The sequence below is a fragment of the Phodopus roborovskii genome, unplaced genomic scaffold (genome assembly GCF_943737965.1).
Source record: "Phodopus roborovskii unplaced genomic scaffold, PHOROB, whole genome shotgun sequence".
NCBI classification, from domain to species: domain Eukaryota; kingdom Metazoa; phylum Chordata; class Mammalia; order Rodentia; family Cricetidae; genus Phodopus; species Phodopus roborovskii.
The window spans coordinates 30,913,627-30,933,783 of NW_026126525.1; the positions used below are offsets into that span (position 1 = coordinate 30,913,627).

General features: G+C 33.9%; 1 protein-coding gene across 1 annotated transcript in view; it reads left to right on the forward strand.

Annotated features, from left to right (window-relative positions):
* The first annotated feature begins 19,871 nt into the window (after nt 1-19,871).
* The window catches only part of Gabrg1 (gamma-aminobutyric acid type A receptor subunit gamma1), a 71,356-nt gene continuing 71,070 nt past the window's right edge, over nt 19,872-20,157 (forward strand). Inside the window, exon 1 of the mRNA XM_051198399.1 lies at nt 19,872-20,003. Within this exon, the coding sequence (XP_051054356.1) occupies nt 19,903-20,003 (101 nt within the window). The 5' untranslated portion in view covers nt 19,872-19,902. The remainder of the gene's footprint in view (nt 20,004-20,157) is intronic.

Genomic DNA, 20,157 nt, shown 5'->3' on the forward strand with positions numbered 1-20,157 from the left:
ATTTTGCAGAATTATAATTATAGCCTAATAGGGATGGGATTTCAAATAAGGTCTTCTGGAGTTCAATCTGCATGTGAATTTGTGGTACCACACGAGACCCTGACATGACACTGGGCAGCTCATTCTCTCTTTTTTCCTTATCCAATCTACAACAAATCTGACAAGCAGAGGGCCTTGTTTTATAGTGTATTATCTTATTTCTTAACTACAAATATCCTTGGCTATGCCCCCAATCAGTTCTCTAGTGAAGTATCTAGTCTTGTCATAATGACTAATGAAACACTCCACAAGTTTTGTTTGTTATCAGCACTTTCTTTTAAAACAGTGAAGACGAATGTTTATTGTAAGACCTGCACATTTCTCATAGTCACAATTCGTCTTTGAATTCATCTTTGATAAAATTACTGAGTACATGGGTGGTAGTGACATAAATAACATTTATGTGGCTGCTATATAAAAAGTTTAAAGTAAAATATGACATTAAATACTCTTTATTTGCTGTGGAAACATCAACTAAGACAACCCATTGAGAAAAATTGTCACTGTAGTTACATGAATCATAGCTGGAAATATGTACTGTAATTCCTAACCTGATTAATAATAGTAAGAGAAGGTAATAGTGATTTAATGGGGGAGTGGTTAAGACTGCTGGCACTCTAGATCACAACTTTGTGACTGGTATGAAACAGAACCATAACTGGAGCTTATTCTCAAGTAAATAAAAAATATTATTTCTAAGGTGTCTTTTATTTTCTAGATCAGGTTCCAATATTAGCTTCTCCTTAGTATTTCCTAATCCTTAGATTGTAGTTATTGTGATGTCAAACTGTGTGCTAAACTTTTCTATGCTAAGCCTTAGATTTTCTTTTTGAGCTTGATTTTTGTTCTGTGATGATAATGGGTCTTTCATAGTGATAATATCTATAGAAGACAGAATATGTTCTACTATGTTCCAGTGATATGTTATGATTTTTATAGATGGACACTATAAATTATACAGATACTTTTTCAGAATGTGTTTAAAATTTTTCCCTATTAAAAAATAAAAACACTGAGAAAAATTCTAGGTACTCTATTCTTGAATTCCTTTCCTCTAACAATGTGTTTGAGTTTTGTTGCTTTCTTCATGTTGTATATACAGATCTTCCAATCCCTTCATCCGTACCTTTCATATCTGCCATCCTTTCCTTTTGCTTAACTAATTTTACATCATCATGTGTTTCAACATATGATGAATAGACTTGGAGGGACAAAAAGGTTTTCTCAGCCCCATATTGTGATCCAGTTTTTGAGATATTTACAATGCTTAAGAACAGTCTGTAATTTTAGCACACAAAAGCAATCATTGTCAAGTTGATTGGCTCACTTAACCTTTATGGAACTCTTTTCTTGAAATATGATTCAACTACATATTCCCACATATTTTGGATCTTGGATCCTGTTCACCTTAGCCAACCAGATGAATTAATATTAAATTTGAATTTCAAAGTAATATAAGACAGAGGTGTATAAACTTATTCCCTCTTGCTCTTTCTCTTTCTCTTGATCCTGAGAAATTAGGGATACAGTTTTGGGCTCAAAATGCTGGAGAAGTATTCTCAGTTCATAGTTGTTACAGGCAATTGCTCTTGAAGACAATAACTGTACTAGTCCCTATGTTATTTTCAATTCCTTACTGACAGAAGTTTAGTCAGTCATTCCTAAAGGTTTACCACTGAGTCTGTATTGATATTTTCTCTTGTTTACCATTTTAAAATTTTCCAAATGGTGCCTAGCATAACACCTCTGATCAAGAAGAGGGTATTATCATTCATGAATTATATATATCCTGCTTATGAAATTCAAAGCTTCTATGAAATAAAGGACAAACTATTTTGTTCAGCATTTTGTACAAACATCATGATAGACATATTAAAATAGAGCAACCTATGAAAGCATACTGTAAAAAATAATAACTTTATTCACAAATGGATACTGTGAAAAAATATGTTAGGTTTGAGTTGTAGATTTAAAAATACAGTTGAGGCTTTATTATATTTCTTTATCAATAAATACCTTGAAAATAATGCTTACTTTCAATTTCCATAAAGTTTTAATAATACATTGAAACATGCCCCTTAAGAAAGTTAAGTATACCAATATAATGGAAGCTAACATGCATGTCAATGCTCAATATTCATGCATGGATGACACAATAAATTCAATCTATATCACATTTAGAAATGAAAATCCTGTCATACAAATTAAATTCATTTTAATGAATATTTTGAGCACTTTAATAGAAAAGATTTACTCTGCATTTTTTCTGTGCATTTATCACAGGGAGCATGAATTAAGTGATATTTTAATTAGATTAAGAAATTATTTTTCAAATTAACTGAAGAGGAAAATATGGAATTCAGAAAGAGCCATACTCGTGATAGAATCCTTAATCTTTAATTATCTTTTAAAATGTTATATACTTCAGTAATTATTACTACATTATTCATTAAAAATGAAGGTAGTTTTTGAAAGCCATGCAGAATTCTAAGTATGATGACAAAAATTATTTTTGAAAAAGTAAGGAGAAAGTTTCCATATTTAACACCTCACTGATCCATTGTATTTATTTTAACTATGCATATGCTTTTCCTCAAAATCCTAACCTCAGCTTAATCAAAGTAGCTGATATGTGTCAGGGATAGGACATGATACTTGCATTAAGATACCAAATAATTTATTATTTAGATGTACACATAGACATACACATAAACATTACTTAAATGGACTGTGGTTTGTAAACAGTTTTATAAACAGTTTTGGAGAAATCTCATGGGAAAATATCATTAAAGAATGTGGTTGTCAGATACTGTGGAGTAAGATGAACAACAGAAATTGGGTATATGAAACCCAATGATCTGTGAGCTTGTTCCAGCCAGTTCAAGCACCTATTCTATCTTCTTTGGACAATGAGAGTCATGAAAAGTTTGCCTTAGAGTGCAAAGTTTCATAACAGAAATTGAGAACAATGAATTGTGTTAACAAGATATTTTTAAATGACTGGTATATTTCAAGGTCTACATATTCAGGGAAGTAAGTCAAGTCTACAATAGTCCTTTGATTAATGTGAAAGACATCACGTAAGACCATTTCTTTTTTGTGACCTGTTCCTCTCTATGAAGCTCCTCATTGCTTTTCTTTGTGTTAGTCTTTATTCATTCATGTTTTATTCAATTTGTTTTTAAAAACACCAAGTCCCAGCTGTATTCCACACACTGGAGACATGAAGATGAATAGTGCTCAATTCTCTTCTCAAATTCTCAGTTAACTCAGAAGACAGACGCTGAATATAATTTTTCAAATACAGTGGCAAGTGCTCCTATGATGTTTGGCATACTCAAATAGAATCAAGGCTTTTAAACACAGAATTACTTCAGCATACTCATATATAACTGAAGCCTTTGAAGGCAAAATTATTCTTTTCTTTTTCACTCTGGATAGCAAATCTTTAGTCTAACATTCAGAAAAGGCCCTTGTAATCCATATATCAATATGTAGCACTATCTGAATATACTTTTGTATTAACTTTTTGAAGATGATTAAAACTAATTTTTGTTCATTTATGAAAACTATACTGAATTTACCACACAGCTATGCATAGGGAACTGTGAGAAAGAATGAATAATTTTATATTTTTATTCAAAAAATATCAAAAATAAAATCTTGGTTCTGGCTTTTACCCCTTACTTTTCCACCTCAAAACAGCATGGGGTTCTTTTTTACATATTCTGGTTTATGCTGAATTATAGTATCTGTCTACCAATGTAGATTAATGTAGTATTAATGTTTCCGTGGCAATCTGGATAACTGTGTTTCTGGGATCTCCATCAGACCTACATATTCTCTCAGGTATCATTTTCTCCCTGCTAGCTAAAGATGGGTATCTTAGGATTTTTATTGCTATGATAAAACATCATGGCCAAAAGCAAATTTCAGAAGAATGGGTTAATTTTGTTTATGCTTTAGGAAACAGTCTGTCACTGACAAAGTCAGGATCTTGGAGACATGAACTACTTATTGCAGAGACCAAGGCAGAGAGCTTCTTATTGACTTGCTCCCCATTGCTTACTCAGCTTGTTTTCTTATAACACACAGAAATAAACACTCAGGTATAATACTGTTCATAGTGGTCTGGCTTTCTTATTTATTTATTTATTTGTTTATTTGTTTGTTTGTTTTCTTGCTTGCTTGTTTGTATATTTACTTTATTTTGCCACCTGACTGCAGCTTTCCCTTCTTCATAGTCTCCAAGCTCCCCTTCCCTTCCCCTCCCCACCTAGCATAATAAGACTCTTTTACTTTACAGCTAATATCCATCTATAAGTGAGAATTTTATTACATCAATCATCCATTGAGAAAATGAACCACAAGCCAATATGATGGGGACATTTCATCAACTGATGTTTCTTGTTCCTAAATGACTCTACCTTGTGTCAAATTGACATAAAAATGTGCAGATGATGGTATTAATTCAAGTCTCACTGGGTCCATATCAAATGGATCCCACATTGTGCACAGGATAGTTCCATGGTTACGGTCAATAATGTTCCATAACTGATACTTTCATCATGTTTTAGGAAATAGCACATGGACCACATGCAAGGGCAAAGTCAATGTAAATGTAAATTATCAGAATATATAGCAGATTTTACTGGGAACAATGTCCTCTTGGGAAATCTTACAACATGACAGCCTTTACTGTTTTGCATTATCATAACAGTAGCTTCAAATATCTTTGAGATATTACCAGGCATTTATTTTACTATCACAGAGTGACTTAGGCTTCAGAGACCATAGCTTAATATTTGCTTATATGATTGTTTTTTTTTTCTTTGTACTATTCCCTGTAGTCGCCTTACTGCTTGTATTTTTATGCTCAATAAATTATGTTCATCTCTGTAAAACAGTGGCCATTTAATCTTGTCTGTGGATAAGCCTGCGATGCCTCTGATGAGAGAATCTAATAAAGACACATGAACTGGTGTGTGTGTGTGTGTGTGTGTGTGTGTGTGTGTGTGTGTGTGTGCGTGTGTGTGAGAGAGAGAGAGACTTGATGACTTAGTTAATAAATTCTGACACCCTGAATTTAATCTGTAATCATAGTGTCCTGTTAATGAACCCATGCATGTAATAAACAAGTTAGAAAGAACAAAGGAAAAAATGGTGGGGTTATCATTAAAAAATGAGGTGGCAAAAGTAGTTTTTAGTTACTTCATTATTCAAGTCATACATTTCCCATGATTACAGAAATCGATGCTTTCTGTACCATTAATATCTGATTTAAAATTTTCTTCTTGATTTTTTTCTAGCATCATGTTATTTTAAATAAAGCAGATGTGCTCTTAGCTTTAAGCAGCCACTTAAAACTTTTGAAGTATGGTGGAAACAGTAGGGTGCTGTAGCTCGAAATTTGGAGATTTAAATGTCAGTTTTGCTATTTTATGCTGTGTAACCTTAGGCAACTAATCAACTTCTCTGGGTTTCCATGACTCCATCAAGAAAATTATTGCAATAATATCACAATATCTTTCTATTGACTGATGGAAATAATAAACCTATGAAAGAAAACAATGTAAATCCCATCAAGAACAATTATAATTTTAATAACAGCTATTATTTTTATCCACTGGAATATTAAATCTTTAGTTGTGTTGAATGTGAATATATTAGAATAATCTGTTGACTATCTGTCATGTTAATTTAGAATATTCTAGAATATTTCAATTATCCTTCCAGGGCTGGTTTTCTTCTTGTTTTTAAAACTTGTCTTGCAATATTGAAGACTAATTTATTCTTACATGGAAAGCTATAAAACTAGAAGGGCAAAAAGTGAGTACTAAACTAGTCCTGGAGGGATGCCCTAAGTTTATGAAGACATGGGAAGATGTCATTATAAAGGCATTTTTACTATAATAAAAGCTTTTATATGTTATAATAAAGCATATTTCTTCAGCAAAAAGTAATGTTACAAACATATTTTGAAGAATTTTAAATATGGGGAGGTACTTGAGAAAGCAAAATTTAAAAAAGTACCTCCAAATTAGAAAACAAATCCAGTAATTAATATAAATATTAAATATCTAAAAAATAGCAATGCTGAGTGGTAATGAAAATTCAGATAAAGTGTCCATATTGCTCCCAAAATCTAAGTTCAGTAGTTATATGAAATATATAAAATGTATCCATGAGATAATATAATATATTACCTAGAAATTGCCATACTAGTCTTATATCCCAAGGGGAGAATGCATTTGTCTACAATAATTACATGCAAATGTTACAGCATTAATATGGAAGCCAACAGTCAATCTGTTGTTGGATAATAAATCATCTTAGAATATCTATACAATACAAAAGTATCAATAAAATGATCAATATAGTGATGTTATCTAATAAAACATAATCTTCAAATTATGCTAAATAAATTATTTTTATATATGCATATATGTATATCAATCACATTAAATTATGGTTTCTCTATAGTGCATAGTAAAACATGAAAAACTGCATAGTTGGGGATTTGCATCAGTGACATCTAGATATTCTACAGTGGCAAAGTGAATATAAGGGATGCAATGAAATTTATGGGTAACAAAAATAGTTCACACCTTCCTTCAGATAGTGAACTTCCTTCAGATAGTAAACAGGATATGTTTTACCATTTGTAAATTACTTCTTGATTGTTAAGATTTAAACAACCCAGATAATGTTCTGTCTACTTTTCCCTGTTATATCTTCAACCTTTAAAAGTTGCTATCATCACTTCTTTAAAAATCTTTTCTTAGCCTCTTGTTTTTATTGTTTCAAAAGAAAAGATGTCTTTTAGTTTCCCTCCTGGTTAAAAATCAATTAGTCTGCATTGTCCACATAGATTAACATTACCAAATACAGGATAGCAATATTGTCTATTAGACTACTGAAACTGTAACTCTTTCCACTGCATTAGCAGCAAATACTATTAGTATACTTAAAGATGTTATGGAGAAGTTAGATGATGACATTATCTCATGGTAGCAATCCATATTTTGAAGACTATTATGAAAAAAAAGCAAATTACTGACTTTATCTCATATGAAATTAATATGAAAAATAATGGTAGATAGCCTTATTCATTTATAATACCATATTTTTTATTTTATTGGTGGAAAAGTTTGTGGTAACATCACCAAAATTCGAAATATCTATCATGTAGGTATGTAGAAAAGATCAACAAATAATACAAACCAATCACTATATGAGTATTAGAATGTTGGATACTTACCACTGATGGACCCATTCATCTCAATGATAAAAATATGAAAAGATTTGCTAAAATCTTAAATGCAAGGATAATACTGTATGTGAACACTTGAATCTCATCCATCTTTTCCCTTAAAGGTCAACAAATCTTCAAAGGAAACTCACCAGTAAATGTTCACCAACTGGGGAACATGTAGTAAGATCTAGGAAATATTTTTATGTTAAAAAATAATAAATTTAGCAAAGCCATAATCAGTTCATCTATGTATTCATTGCCAGTTGTCTACATAGACTAAATTTGCTGCTGTATTTTATATTTCCATGATGGCTGAGCCGTTAAGAGTATGCACTGCCCTTCCAGAGGCCCCAAGTTTGATTCCCAGCATCCATCTTATGAATCTCACAACCTACTGCAACTCCAGCTCCAGAGGATCCAACACATCTGGAATTAGCTGTTACCTTTATATACTATGTACCTTGCCTCTTCACATTCAATGAAATAAATTAAATCTTCAAGAATCTCTTGAGAAATGTTTTTAATTTAATCATTTCAAAATCATGCCTTCTCAAACTGTGCAGTAGATGTAAACAGGCAGAAAGTCTTTTTTTTTTTTTAAATTTGGCAGGTATTATTGTTGAGCACCCACCTTGAAAATATGGTTTGATTTTTGTTCTCTTAGGGTATTCCTTTTGATCTAGCTTCTCTGGAGTTGTGTATTGTAGCCTGGTTATCATTTGTTTTATTTCTAAAATTCACTTATGAGTAAGTACATACTGTGATTCTCTTTTTGGGTTTGGGTTACCTCACTAAGGATGTTTTTTCCTAGTTCTATCCATTTGCCTGCAAATTTCAAGAGGTCATTGTTTTTTTACTGCTGAATAATACTCAATTGTGTAAATGTACCACATTTTCTTTATCCATTATAGTGATATATTATTTATGACTTACTAAAACTTGCTTGAGGATTCTGAACATAAAAGCAGTGGGCCACTAGCTCTTACCACTTCCTCATACTGAATGGATTGATCCTGCTATATCTTCTCAGTGTGGTTGGAGGATGAATGATCCTGCTGTTAATGTAGTAGAAGAATGAGTATCTAATACTAACTACTGAAGACTCTGCTCTTATCTTTTATACCCATCTAGTGCTGGGAATGAAGGTGTGTGATCCCAAGTTCTGAGATCATTTTTATGAGCTGTTTCTCTTTAGGACTAGGTAGTCTTGTGTAGATCTGGGTGACCTCAGTCCCGAGTCCTAGGATTAAAGCTATGTACACCACTTCCTAACTTCTGGTTGCTGGGATTAAAGATATGTGCCTGGCTTCTATGGCTTTTGGCTGATTTGATTTCTGAATCCTCAGGCAAGCTTTAATGAATCATAAATAATATACCATTACAATCCATTCTTTGAGGGGTATCTAAGTTGTTTTCAGATTCTGGCTGTTACAAATACTGCTACTATAGTGTAGTTTAGAAAATGGTATGATTATGCTTCCTTTGGGTATATGCCCAAGACTGGATGCTGGGCCTTGAGGTAGACTGAGTCCCAATTTTCTGAGAAACTGCCATACTGATTCCCAAAGTGGGTATACAAGTTTTCATTCTCACCAGCAGTGGAGGAGTAATCCTTTTACTCCACATCCTTGCAGTGTAAGCTTTCATTAGTGTTTGTGATCTTTGCCTTCTGACAGGTATAAAATAGTGTCTCAAAGTTGTTTCAATTTGCATTTCCTAGATGGCTTAGGATGCTGAGCAATTTCTTAAATATCTCTCCAACAAAGATCTCCTGGGTAAACTGGGAGAAGGAGTAGAAGGGAAGGAATGGGGGATGGGAACATGAGGAAATTCAGATAGTCTAGTTGGGTGAGTGGCAAAGGGGGAGAACAATGGAAAAGACATCTTGATAGAAGGAACCATTATAGGGTTAGTGAGAAAATTAGTGCTAGGGAAATTTCTAAGAATCCACAAGGATACTCCTAGCTAAGACTCCTAGCAATAGTGGACAGGTTGCCTGAACTGCCCTTTCACTATAATCAGATTAGTGACTACCCTAATTATCATCATAGAATCTACAACCAGTAACTGATGGAAGCAGATGCAGAGATCCACAGCCAAACATTGGGCTGAGTTCCTGGAGTTCAGTTGAAGAGAGGAAGGAAGGATTGGATTATATGAGAAATGGGGTCAAGATCATGACTGGGAAAAAAAAAAAACCCTCGGAAGTGTTAATTGGGATGGTAAGGGGGGCGATTGGTGGGAGGAATAAGAGGAAGGAGAGGGAAATGGGGTTGGTGTTCTAAATGAAAACTTTTTTTTAATAAAAAATAAAAATGTGGTTCAAGAGTAAATAAGACTTTATATTATAATAGTCATATAGTATGAGACTGCCTAACTTTTACTTATTTCCTTTACAAAAAAAGAATATTACTGATGACAAGTATAATTCAAAAGGCCATGGAGGATGATTCCATTTCATAGCCACCTCAAAGCAGATAGGTGGGGCAGAATAATTTAATTGTGTCTTTATTAGTAATGAATGTACCATTATTGAATGTATTACTGACTTCAAAGTTAACATTCATTTTTCATAGAATTCTGAAATATTACTATTGAAAATTTCTATAGATGGAGCACCTCCTTAAAATGTCCTAGCTAGCTGTGCTTTCGTAGTGAACACCTTTAATCCCATCCCTGACAAGGCAGAGGCAGGTGGATCTTTTTGAGTTTGAGGCCAGCATAGTCTACAGAGCTAGTTCCAGGACAGGCTCCAAAGAAATAAAAAAACAAAAACAAAAACAAAAATGGCATAGCTCTTAAGATCTCACTCTCAGGACTTTTAAAGTCAAGTGTGCAATTTTAGCAAATATTCGCAACATCATGGGCATGTCTCATCAAAATCTCTCCAAGATTTCTTCTTTTACCTACAACACTTGCAAACTTTTCTAATGAATTCTAGTAATTTCTGATTTCTGCTTCATATGCCTCATAATGTTGAAGAACTTAATTATCCATATTCCTGACACAATTTCCATTGCTGCCTTTCATGTCTGGTTTTGTGCAGTATATCATAATTATAAAGGGTTCAAGTTGCAGCAAACTTGGGGTTAACTTGATTTCATCTTTGTATTGCTTATTGTTTTTATGTATCTCTCCTTGATCTGCTGTCAAGTCTTTAATTATTGATTATATTTTCATGATTTTAATTTTATCATTTTATAAATAACACAGGTAAATATAAATATATATAATCCACAGAAAAATAATTATTTGATTCTATAATTACATTGATCAGTCAGGTTTGCTTTGTTGGTTAAGAACAGGATTGGAGAAAGAGGCCTTCTGTCATTTGCTCTGTAGTTCACCCTACTCAATGATTTTGAATATTTTGCTCTGTTAAAGTGGCCTTTTGGTGAAAATTCACATACCCTGTGAATCTTCATACACTCGACTTCTTTAGGTTGGACTATCTAAATCTAAATTTCTTTTCTCCAGCCTCTTCATGTCACCAGTTTTCTAATGATTTCTACTGTACTTCTGATTATAGGCCTACAATCCACAACCCCAGAGAAGCCAGAACCTTCTTCCAGAAACAGATGTAAGCAGATGCAGAATTCTACAACTAACCATTAGCTCGAGCACCTGGAGTACAATCAAAGTGAGGGAGGAGAGATAATATAAACAAGAGACAGAACCGCGATGGAGAAACTCACAGAATTAGCTGACCTGAGCTAGTGAGAGACCACTGACTCTGGTCTTACCTTAGTTCTAAACACACATGAACAATAAAAAAAAAAACTATCATACTTTCATAGTTGGGGCAGAATATTACAAATGAATAAGTCAAACATCATACATATGCTTCTTATAATTGTGTGGGTTAGGAAATGGCAAACTCTTGAAGACATCAGGTCTGTGGTTTGATAAAAGCCTATCTACTAGGTGTACTCTCGTATAACCAAGTAACCAAGATACTTTTTTTTTTCTCTACCACGTTTCTTCTTGTAAAGGCAGTAATCTCATTTGCAATGTCTCCACCATTACAACTTAGTTACTTCACAATTATTCCTCTTTTTTATATCATCATATTAGTCAGAAATTCATAACAAACACTATGGTATTGCATGACTATTTGTGGGTCTATACATCAAACCCATGAGCTCATCATAAAAGACTAACATTTTCAGAACTGAGTTAAATTCACAGCCCCTATATGAAACACTTTCATTCTTGAAATTCTGATGACTAGTTTGTGTGCTCTACTGTGCACTGTTGCAGCCAATCACACATTGGCTCTGGTAAATTCTGATACTCCTGCAATTCTTTAACATCATCATTCCAACAATTGCTGTAAACATCATTATATTTATTCCAAAATATTTCCCATTGGCGATCTTGAACTGTGGGCCATAACAGGTATTTTAGAATCTGATGGGTCTTGTTTCATGAACACATTTAGCAACAAAGTATCTTTAGAAAACTCAAGTGTGCACATGGGAGTTGCCTAACAAGTCTTTCACAAACTTAAAAATCTAAACATTTCTCCTGAGAACTTTGGAAATTGACATTTTATCCAATGGAATTTCAATGTAAATAGTATAGGTTACCATAAAACTATTAGGAAAACAGAAAAAGCAAACTGTTAAGGGACGCCCTTAGCCTTGTTTTAACAGATTTTAAAAAAATGTTTTCAGGACTAATGCATCTCCAAAGAGTCAAGTGTTAAAACACATTCCTTAGCTTGTGCTGGTATCTTGAGGTGCTCTGGAAATTGTGGGAAGTATGGTATAGGTGGAATAAATGGGTAATTTGAAGCATGCCCTTGAGGGAAGACTCAATCTACTATTTTACTCATTTCACCATGAGGTGAATAGCCAGGTTTCTAAATATATTTGCCACAGTGATACTTTCCTCTAGGGGAAGCATCCAGAGAGCAAAGGACTAAGAAATAAAAATGTTGAAACATAAGCAAAATTAGATATGCCTCCAGTTGTCTGAGTTGGATACTTTGTCCCACTAGTACAAAATTATTAGAAGATTCTCTCCTCCATGTATTCACCTTTTCAATACATTTTATCAATCAGGTATTATAATACTTCCATGTGGGCCAAACACTTTCAGAAGTAATTCTCACAGGATTTTCCGATTTCTGTGTGTTAAGACTAGCAGTTCTTTGGGTGGTTATGGCATCTTCCTAATGGACTAAAAAGACTTGATAATAGTAAATATTTCATTAAAGTTTTTAATGCAGTTTTTATGTTTCTTGATGGGCCAATGACAGAACTAATGAGAGGGGAACTATAAAGTAGAATCTCCCCTTCTCTCTCAGTTGCTCTGTTTCATTCTATGATCATGAGAAATTATGTTATTCTTCAGCTGCTAGTCAAAGTCACATAGATAGATATATTATGGGCTATAAACCTGATGAGTAGGGAGTTAGGTACTGGATAAGACCCATCAAAGATGCCCTAGGGGCTACTATTTCAATGTAGTTCTACTAGTAAGACATTGTAAAAATAAAATATATTAGGCTATATAGGAGGTGAGTTGAATAATTGCATAATAAAGCTCGATCAAGACCCTGAGGGTTTTCATTAAATGTCAGGCTACAATAAATCTTCCAGTAGTGGATCTCTTTCCTATAATTCTTAAACAGCACTGTATACCTTTGAAAAATAGCTGATTAAAGGTCATTCTTCCCAAATCGTACCTCACTTTTGACATTTTTATGTGATGACCCTTTAAAGTGAAATATGAAGACTTTTCATATCAAATATGGACTAAAATGTGGTCAATGAAGTAATAGTACTGGTTTACCAGAGGAGAAAACATGGCATTGGAAGAAATATAAGCCATAATACTTTTGTAGAGGGTATTATTAAGTAGCAATTCCAGACATGAATTTAGAAACCTTACTCCTGTTTCTGCCATTCACTTAACAGTCCATGAAAATTAACTCCTTGTCTTCATACTTATCATTAGAACAATAAATATATTAATAATGGATAACATGTAGAATTTTAAAAGATTTCTATATGCTAAACTATCCATATCAAGTTGGAGAATCAATCCTCAGTGAACTATGAGTATTACCTAATTGTCAGCTCTTGCCAGATTAGATTTCGAAAAGAAGAAAAATCAGAATTCCTAATCATCAAACTGTGATAGTTTACAGAATAGGTACAGGTTAAATTAATGATTGTGAACATGTTTTAAGTTAAAAATGCATCATAATTTAAGAAATACCATATAATGTATTGAAACGATTATTTTGTTTATTTAGGTATCTTTAGCATGTTAAAAAGTTCTTGAATTTCAGGTGTTCTGTGGCCTTCTGAAGTTAATTGAATTAATGAATTATTATAAGACAGAGTAGTGTCAGGAAGGAAACATGGTTGAGTGCCATTAGATTTTGTAATTGGAAGATTAATTCATATTAAGAAGCCAGAGATCTCAGAGGATGTGTTTTAAGCATTATAGGAAATGACTGTGTACTTTAAACAAAATTAAAATTTCAGATTTTTACTTTCAAAATAAATATACTTGCCAATGTATTTTTTTTGCCAATGTATTTTAATAAATAGACAAAACAGGAAATGATCAGTGATTGTAAATGACACTGTAGTAGCTGAAGCCACTTTGAGTAATTTTCAATAGAGGTCTAAAGATTTGGGTGACAATATTCATAATAAATATTAGAATAAGCAGATATTGATAAAAGTGATATTGGAAAAGAGTAAGCTGTTGATATAATAAAAACAAGGCTAAATGATATTTTGTGAATGGAAATAATATTAACACTAAGAAGACAGAAGTGCATTTAATGAAGTCTAGAAACATAACTAAGCACATGCAGAGAGATAAGAATAAGTTATTCTGAACATGGAATTTTGAAAATAAGGAGATTTGAAAATGCTGGCTGGCTCAAATAGAATATCTACTGGCTTTATCAGCAGTGCTGCATTAGTGTTAGAGAAACAAAAACCAAAAGAAAGTGTTCAGTGAATGAACATGAGATGAAGGAGGAGAAAATGTAGCTGTGGATGAGAGTCAAACTATGAAGACAGGAGAACAAAGACTCCTTTTTTTTTTTTCAAAATTTGAGATAACAATCTAACTGCATTTCATTCTCTCTTGTCCTTCCTCCAAACCCACCATAAAGGTAAAGTTTCATCTAAACTATATATGCAAGTGTTAATGGTATACATGAGGAATTATTTGAGAGTTAGGGAAGAAAATGGACATAAAAAGAAAATTTATATTTAAAATATTACCTCACAATACCTCAGCTAGACATAGTGTGCTAGCAAATAAAAAACCCATTGTAGGAATGAAGTGTCTCTGAAAGAGGCAATGTTGACTTTTGAATTCCAATTACTCTCAAAAAATTACAGGCCATTGCAAATGTTCTTGCTTACCCTCCAGAAAATTCTGGCAACACCCTCTTGCTGAAGACAACATAATAAAGTCAAAAAACATAGAGAACTCAAGTTGGTGTCGATGAAGAATCTTTATTCCTACAATCTAGAAGGTGTTATGAATGCTATTGCAAGATAAAAAGAATCATCAATCTTACCCAGCACTGAACACTCTGAGGTACTAGGATGGCCATCCTGCTATACTAGTGGCAAAAATGTTATGGAGATAAGCATACACTTTATAAAAAAATTTTTAAAGGCATGTTCTACAAGATAGAACACTAGTTTTATTTTCAAGAATCTATGATGAAAAAATACTAACACAAATTAAAATGAATACACAGTGTTCAAAAATGCCATAGGTCTGCCCTATATGGTGGAATAGTCTTCAATGAGAAATCAGAAAAATGCAGTGCCATGCACACAACTGACGTGTGAGTGGCATAGTCTAAGAAGTAATTATGAGATAGAAGAAAATACTGTGCTATTTAGTGTTTTAGTTTAGGATCATGGAGTTCACAGTAGAAACATATCAACAGAGATGAGAATTAAATACAAATAGTTCTTTTCTCCGAAGAAGCCAGATATATGGATAACATTGAGAGCATAATTTGCATTCATCTTCTCTAGGACTTCAGATTCTAACTGTACTGTTAGACAAATTTACTAATATTTGAAATATACCATAAATGGTATAATAGTAATAACTAACACTTGGAGTTATTTCTAATATCCAAGCAATAAATTATATGAAATATTCAATGTATTCCTGAAAACAACTTGTACACTAGGTAGAATTCACACACACATACATATACATATATCCATATATGTATAGATAGATGTTAGAATAGATAGATAAACAGACATAGGTAGAATATATATATATATATATTCAGACACACACACACACACACACACACACACACACACACACACACACACATATTTCCAGACAGAGAATGGAGAATCCTAGAGTCTCACTGGTCAGTGTTGTTACCTTATCAGTGATCTTCTTGTTTAGTAAAGAGACATTACCTCAAAAAATAAGGAGAAAATGAAGGAAGTAGTTATCTGATGCTGAAATCTAGTTTCCACATGTGCAGAAATATACCTGTACACATATTCTGTGGAAAAAGCATTCCTGAATAGAAAAACTAAAACAACATAGAAAGAAACTAAGGCATAAAGTTGTACCTTTCTCAATATTGTATTTCAATATTAACCTTGTACCTAGGTCATAGTTTATCCATAATAGGTTTTATCATTTGTAGTTCTTGTCTGTTAGTGTCAGGACTGCACAGGGCATGATGAAATCACTGTGTCACTAGTTATTTTACTATATTACAGAATGGCAATTGCTCTCCAATTTAGGTATATGAAAACATTAACTGTTTTTTACTATAATACTTAATCCATTAAGTTCAGAGTGAAGCCTGTTTTATGCCACCTGTAGGTATAACAACTGTTTTATTCTAAAGTTATTTCAAACAACCCACAGACCTTTCTAAAATGAAAAGTAGTATAAGATGATAGACATTACAAATAGATATAAAACTAATGGGTATGAAATAGGTATGAGTAAAGCTATATATCGTTAGAGGTTACTTTATGGCTATGTTATTTTAGCAAAACAAGATCAGATAATCATTTAACCTCCATTATGGGGAAGTTTGTTTTGTTGAGGATGGCAATTAACAAAAGGATACACATTTGACAACATGCAGATACTGAGAGTCTCTGGAGCATTCAGCACTGAATGGGATGTCTTTATCAAATCCTTTCCCTCAAAGCTCAGAGATCCACTGAGAAGAGGAGACAGAAAGTGTATAATAGTCTGCATTGGTGTATGATTCCATGGAAAGTCCACATATGTAAAAGCCCATGAACACAAGGTTTCAGAGAGACTGTAAGAGTATACACAAAACCTGCATAGGCTCAAAACAGACGGTTTCCAGGATAGACAAGGGGAATTAGACAAAAATTCTTACCCTAATCAAGAAGCTGTTTTCACTTGATAGGTGCTGGAAGAGAAAAAATATCAATATTGCATGGAATGTTACTGGATATATCAACCATATTTCAGGTCAGACCCCATGAAAAGTAGCAGTTGGTCAACACAAAACTGATTCCATATTTCTCATTTAAAATTAAAAATACAACTTATTGTGTGTAACTTATTTGGCTTTAGTTGTTGTAATACTTGTGTTTTTGAGAAAAAGAAAAAAATATGTAGCTGGATGGATAAGGAAATGTGGATGATCTTCAAGTGGAAATACACTCAAAATATGTGAAATTTATTTAAGTAAAAAATTAACATTGTGCAATTTGTGTAAATAAAAAAAAATTGACAGGTAATGACTATGCCCCAGTCATTCCAGTAAATGAGTAAGGAAAGAGTGACTTGAATGATAATAAATCAAAAAATAATATATAACTGGTACAGAACCAATCCTCCTCATTCACAGCAAAGCCATTCTTTTCCCATGGCACCACTGAGAGTTTATATTTGAATTCTTCATAGTTGGAAGAGGTTTTATGTTTCAGACTGTACATAAAATATTAGCTTCTATTTACTAACATTCAATATTTCAATACCACCCTTTCTCATTCCACAACTGAAACAATGAAAAATGTCTTCCAACATTAGCAAATCTCATGTGGGCATAATTGTCCCCAAATTAAAATAACCATCACAATGAGCTCTCTCTAATTCCTCACTAATAACTACTTCTGGTTTCATTTGATGAATAGAATGGAGCTTACTATATTTATTTACATCTTAGGCTCCCTAGTCACTAAACACCATATGCATATGGCCATTTTATCTTGTCCAGAAGGAAAAACTGTTAGAATCAAGTCATCAAGTCGTAGCCAATGCACAAACCTATCATGTCTTTTTCTTTCAGATTGTAAAGGGCTGATATCATTTTACATAGTTTACAGTAAACTGTAATTGACCATTCAAGCTACAGAGGGTGAGGCTTTTGAGAAGAATACCTCAGCACATATTGGGGAAATTATATTTTGAAAAATACAAAAAACTCTCATTACTATAACCCTTTTCATTTTATGATTGTGAGGCACCTTCTCACTATCCAAGGAAACATCCTTCACCTTTCCTTGCCATTAATTTCTTGTAACTGCTGTCAGCACTTTCCAGTAACATATGATAAGAATAAGAGCAAAACCTTTTTGAAAGTTATTGATAGGATGGGTTAAGATTACTGTTGCAGAACATTAGACTGTGTCATTTTTCAATAAAAAATGTGGAAAACCCCTATTTAATATTAGGGAATACAAAGGGCAACTGGAATGTATTTGCTATTCACTAAGTCGTTCCAGTGAATTAATTCCTGCATCACTGGGTAATCCTTGAATTTATGTGTGTACCCTGTGCAACATTTAAATAATCATGCACAATACATTGTTAATTGACACAGAAAAATAAAATAAGAAAAACAGCTTAGATTTATATTTGACGTCATGGGCTACTTAAAAGCACTCATCTCAGAATTTATAATAATGTGCTTTAATTGCTATTTGAATTATTAAGTATGAGCTGCTTTAATTAACATACTTTATGGAAGAGAAAAATGCTAAATAGTATCGAGTAAGAGAATAGGAACAAGGAAGGTCAATACATATTTTCAGATTATGGGGAGTCAAAGAGAAGAAAAAAATAGTGCAATATCTACTGTTCTAAGCAATAAGAAAGAAAGAAAAAAGGAAAGAAAAGAATAAGTGAGGGAGAGAAACAAAGAAAAAGTCTATCAGTCTGTAACCCTGTTATGCTCATCTGCTTCCTTTAATGGATTTCAGTGACTATTGTAGCAACAGTTCCCTTGCCGCCGTGCATGCACAAGCAGTTACTTCTGCTTTGAACTATTTGCTTCTCAAGTAACTACATGGTACATTTCACTTCATCTCTGAGTCTGGCAATTCCAGGTGGTGTGGAGTGATTAATGATGCAGCCTAGGACCCCATCCTTGGGCGACATCCCTGGGAAGCAGGGATTTAGCAAGGCATAAAGGCAGAAGATGGCTGGGCACTGAGCCTCTTTCTCCATAGCCACGGTCTTTGCAGTACAGTTGTTCCAGCTGCCAAAGGCTTTCTGGTTGCCATAGCAACCCTTGGGCTCTGTTAAGAACTCAAAGCAGAGCCTCTGAAGTTAGGAACCAAGCACAGGGGCTCCACAAATGCAAATGAATACACTTGAGCTGGGGAATCACAACAAGATAACCCGTGTCGTATGCCACAACGCCTTTGATTGAAGAAGCCAGTACAATCAGTTTTTGTGGGTTTTGTGTTTGTAAAATGAGAGTACTTGCCTGATATTCTTCATTATTGTCAGAGATGGGAGATGTACATTGCAAATCGGCACACTAGAGCGCAGGCAGTAGGAGGGGGTGGGGCCTGAAACATGTTTAAGGGAAATGCACCCAGACTGTTCTCCTATTCACTCGAGTTTTACATTCTCCGTCTCTAGAGAGCTCATTTGTGCAGGGAATTGTGTCAGGTCATACCTCTGCAAAAAGAAACAAGAGGCTGTCCAGCAATCAAAATTAAGTAACAATAATTAATTAAAAGTAACAGGATTTTCCCGGGCCTGAAGGAAGTCTATGAAGCTCTGTCCACAGAGAGACAGTTCCCTGGGCTCTCTCTGGAAGACAAATTAAAACAAACAAACAAACAAATTAATTAATAAATAATTCTTAGCGCAGGATGGGGAAGAGGTGGTGTGACCAGATATACCCCGATACACAGAAGGGCGGGGGAGAGGAAATGCTTCCCTTGGGATCCCTACTGTCAAGGCACGCCAATGTTTCTCAAGGGTTGGGAGGGAGAGGAGGCTTAATTTTCTTTTATTAAAAAAATAAACAAAGAAACAAAGAAAGAAAAGAAAAGAGAAAGAAAGAAAAACAAAAAAACGGAACCCTTTTCCCCACTGGGCTTGATTTCTAGTATGGGAAACCCCGCCTTTCTGGAGCACGGATTGGTCTAACTCTTTTTGACATAATTTATGCCCGCGTCCTCCCTGTCTGATTGGCTCCCCAGCTCGTTTCTGCTGGGAGTCGCATCCTACCTGGTTCGGAGGTATACTGTCTTTCCACAATCGCTTGTATTCACCCGGCTGCTGCTGAGGTGTGAGACAAACTCTGGGCTTGAGCACTGATCTAGTGAAGGAGGGACAATAAAAACGAACTGATGGGTTCTAAGAAAGCCCTCATCTTCTCTCCTCTCCTGTGGAGTCAAACTAGAGGAGTGAGGTTGATGTTCCTGTTACTAACCCTGCATTTGGGAAACTGGTGAGTAAATTCAAGGACTTAGAACTGTCTCTTTTAAGTTCTTTTTAAAAAATTATTCTAAGAAATTTGCGTTTTTCCTGGGACATGTGCAATGTTTGCCATCGTTGTATTATCTGATTTTGTTTACTTGGAGACAACATGAAATGAGCCTTTT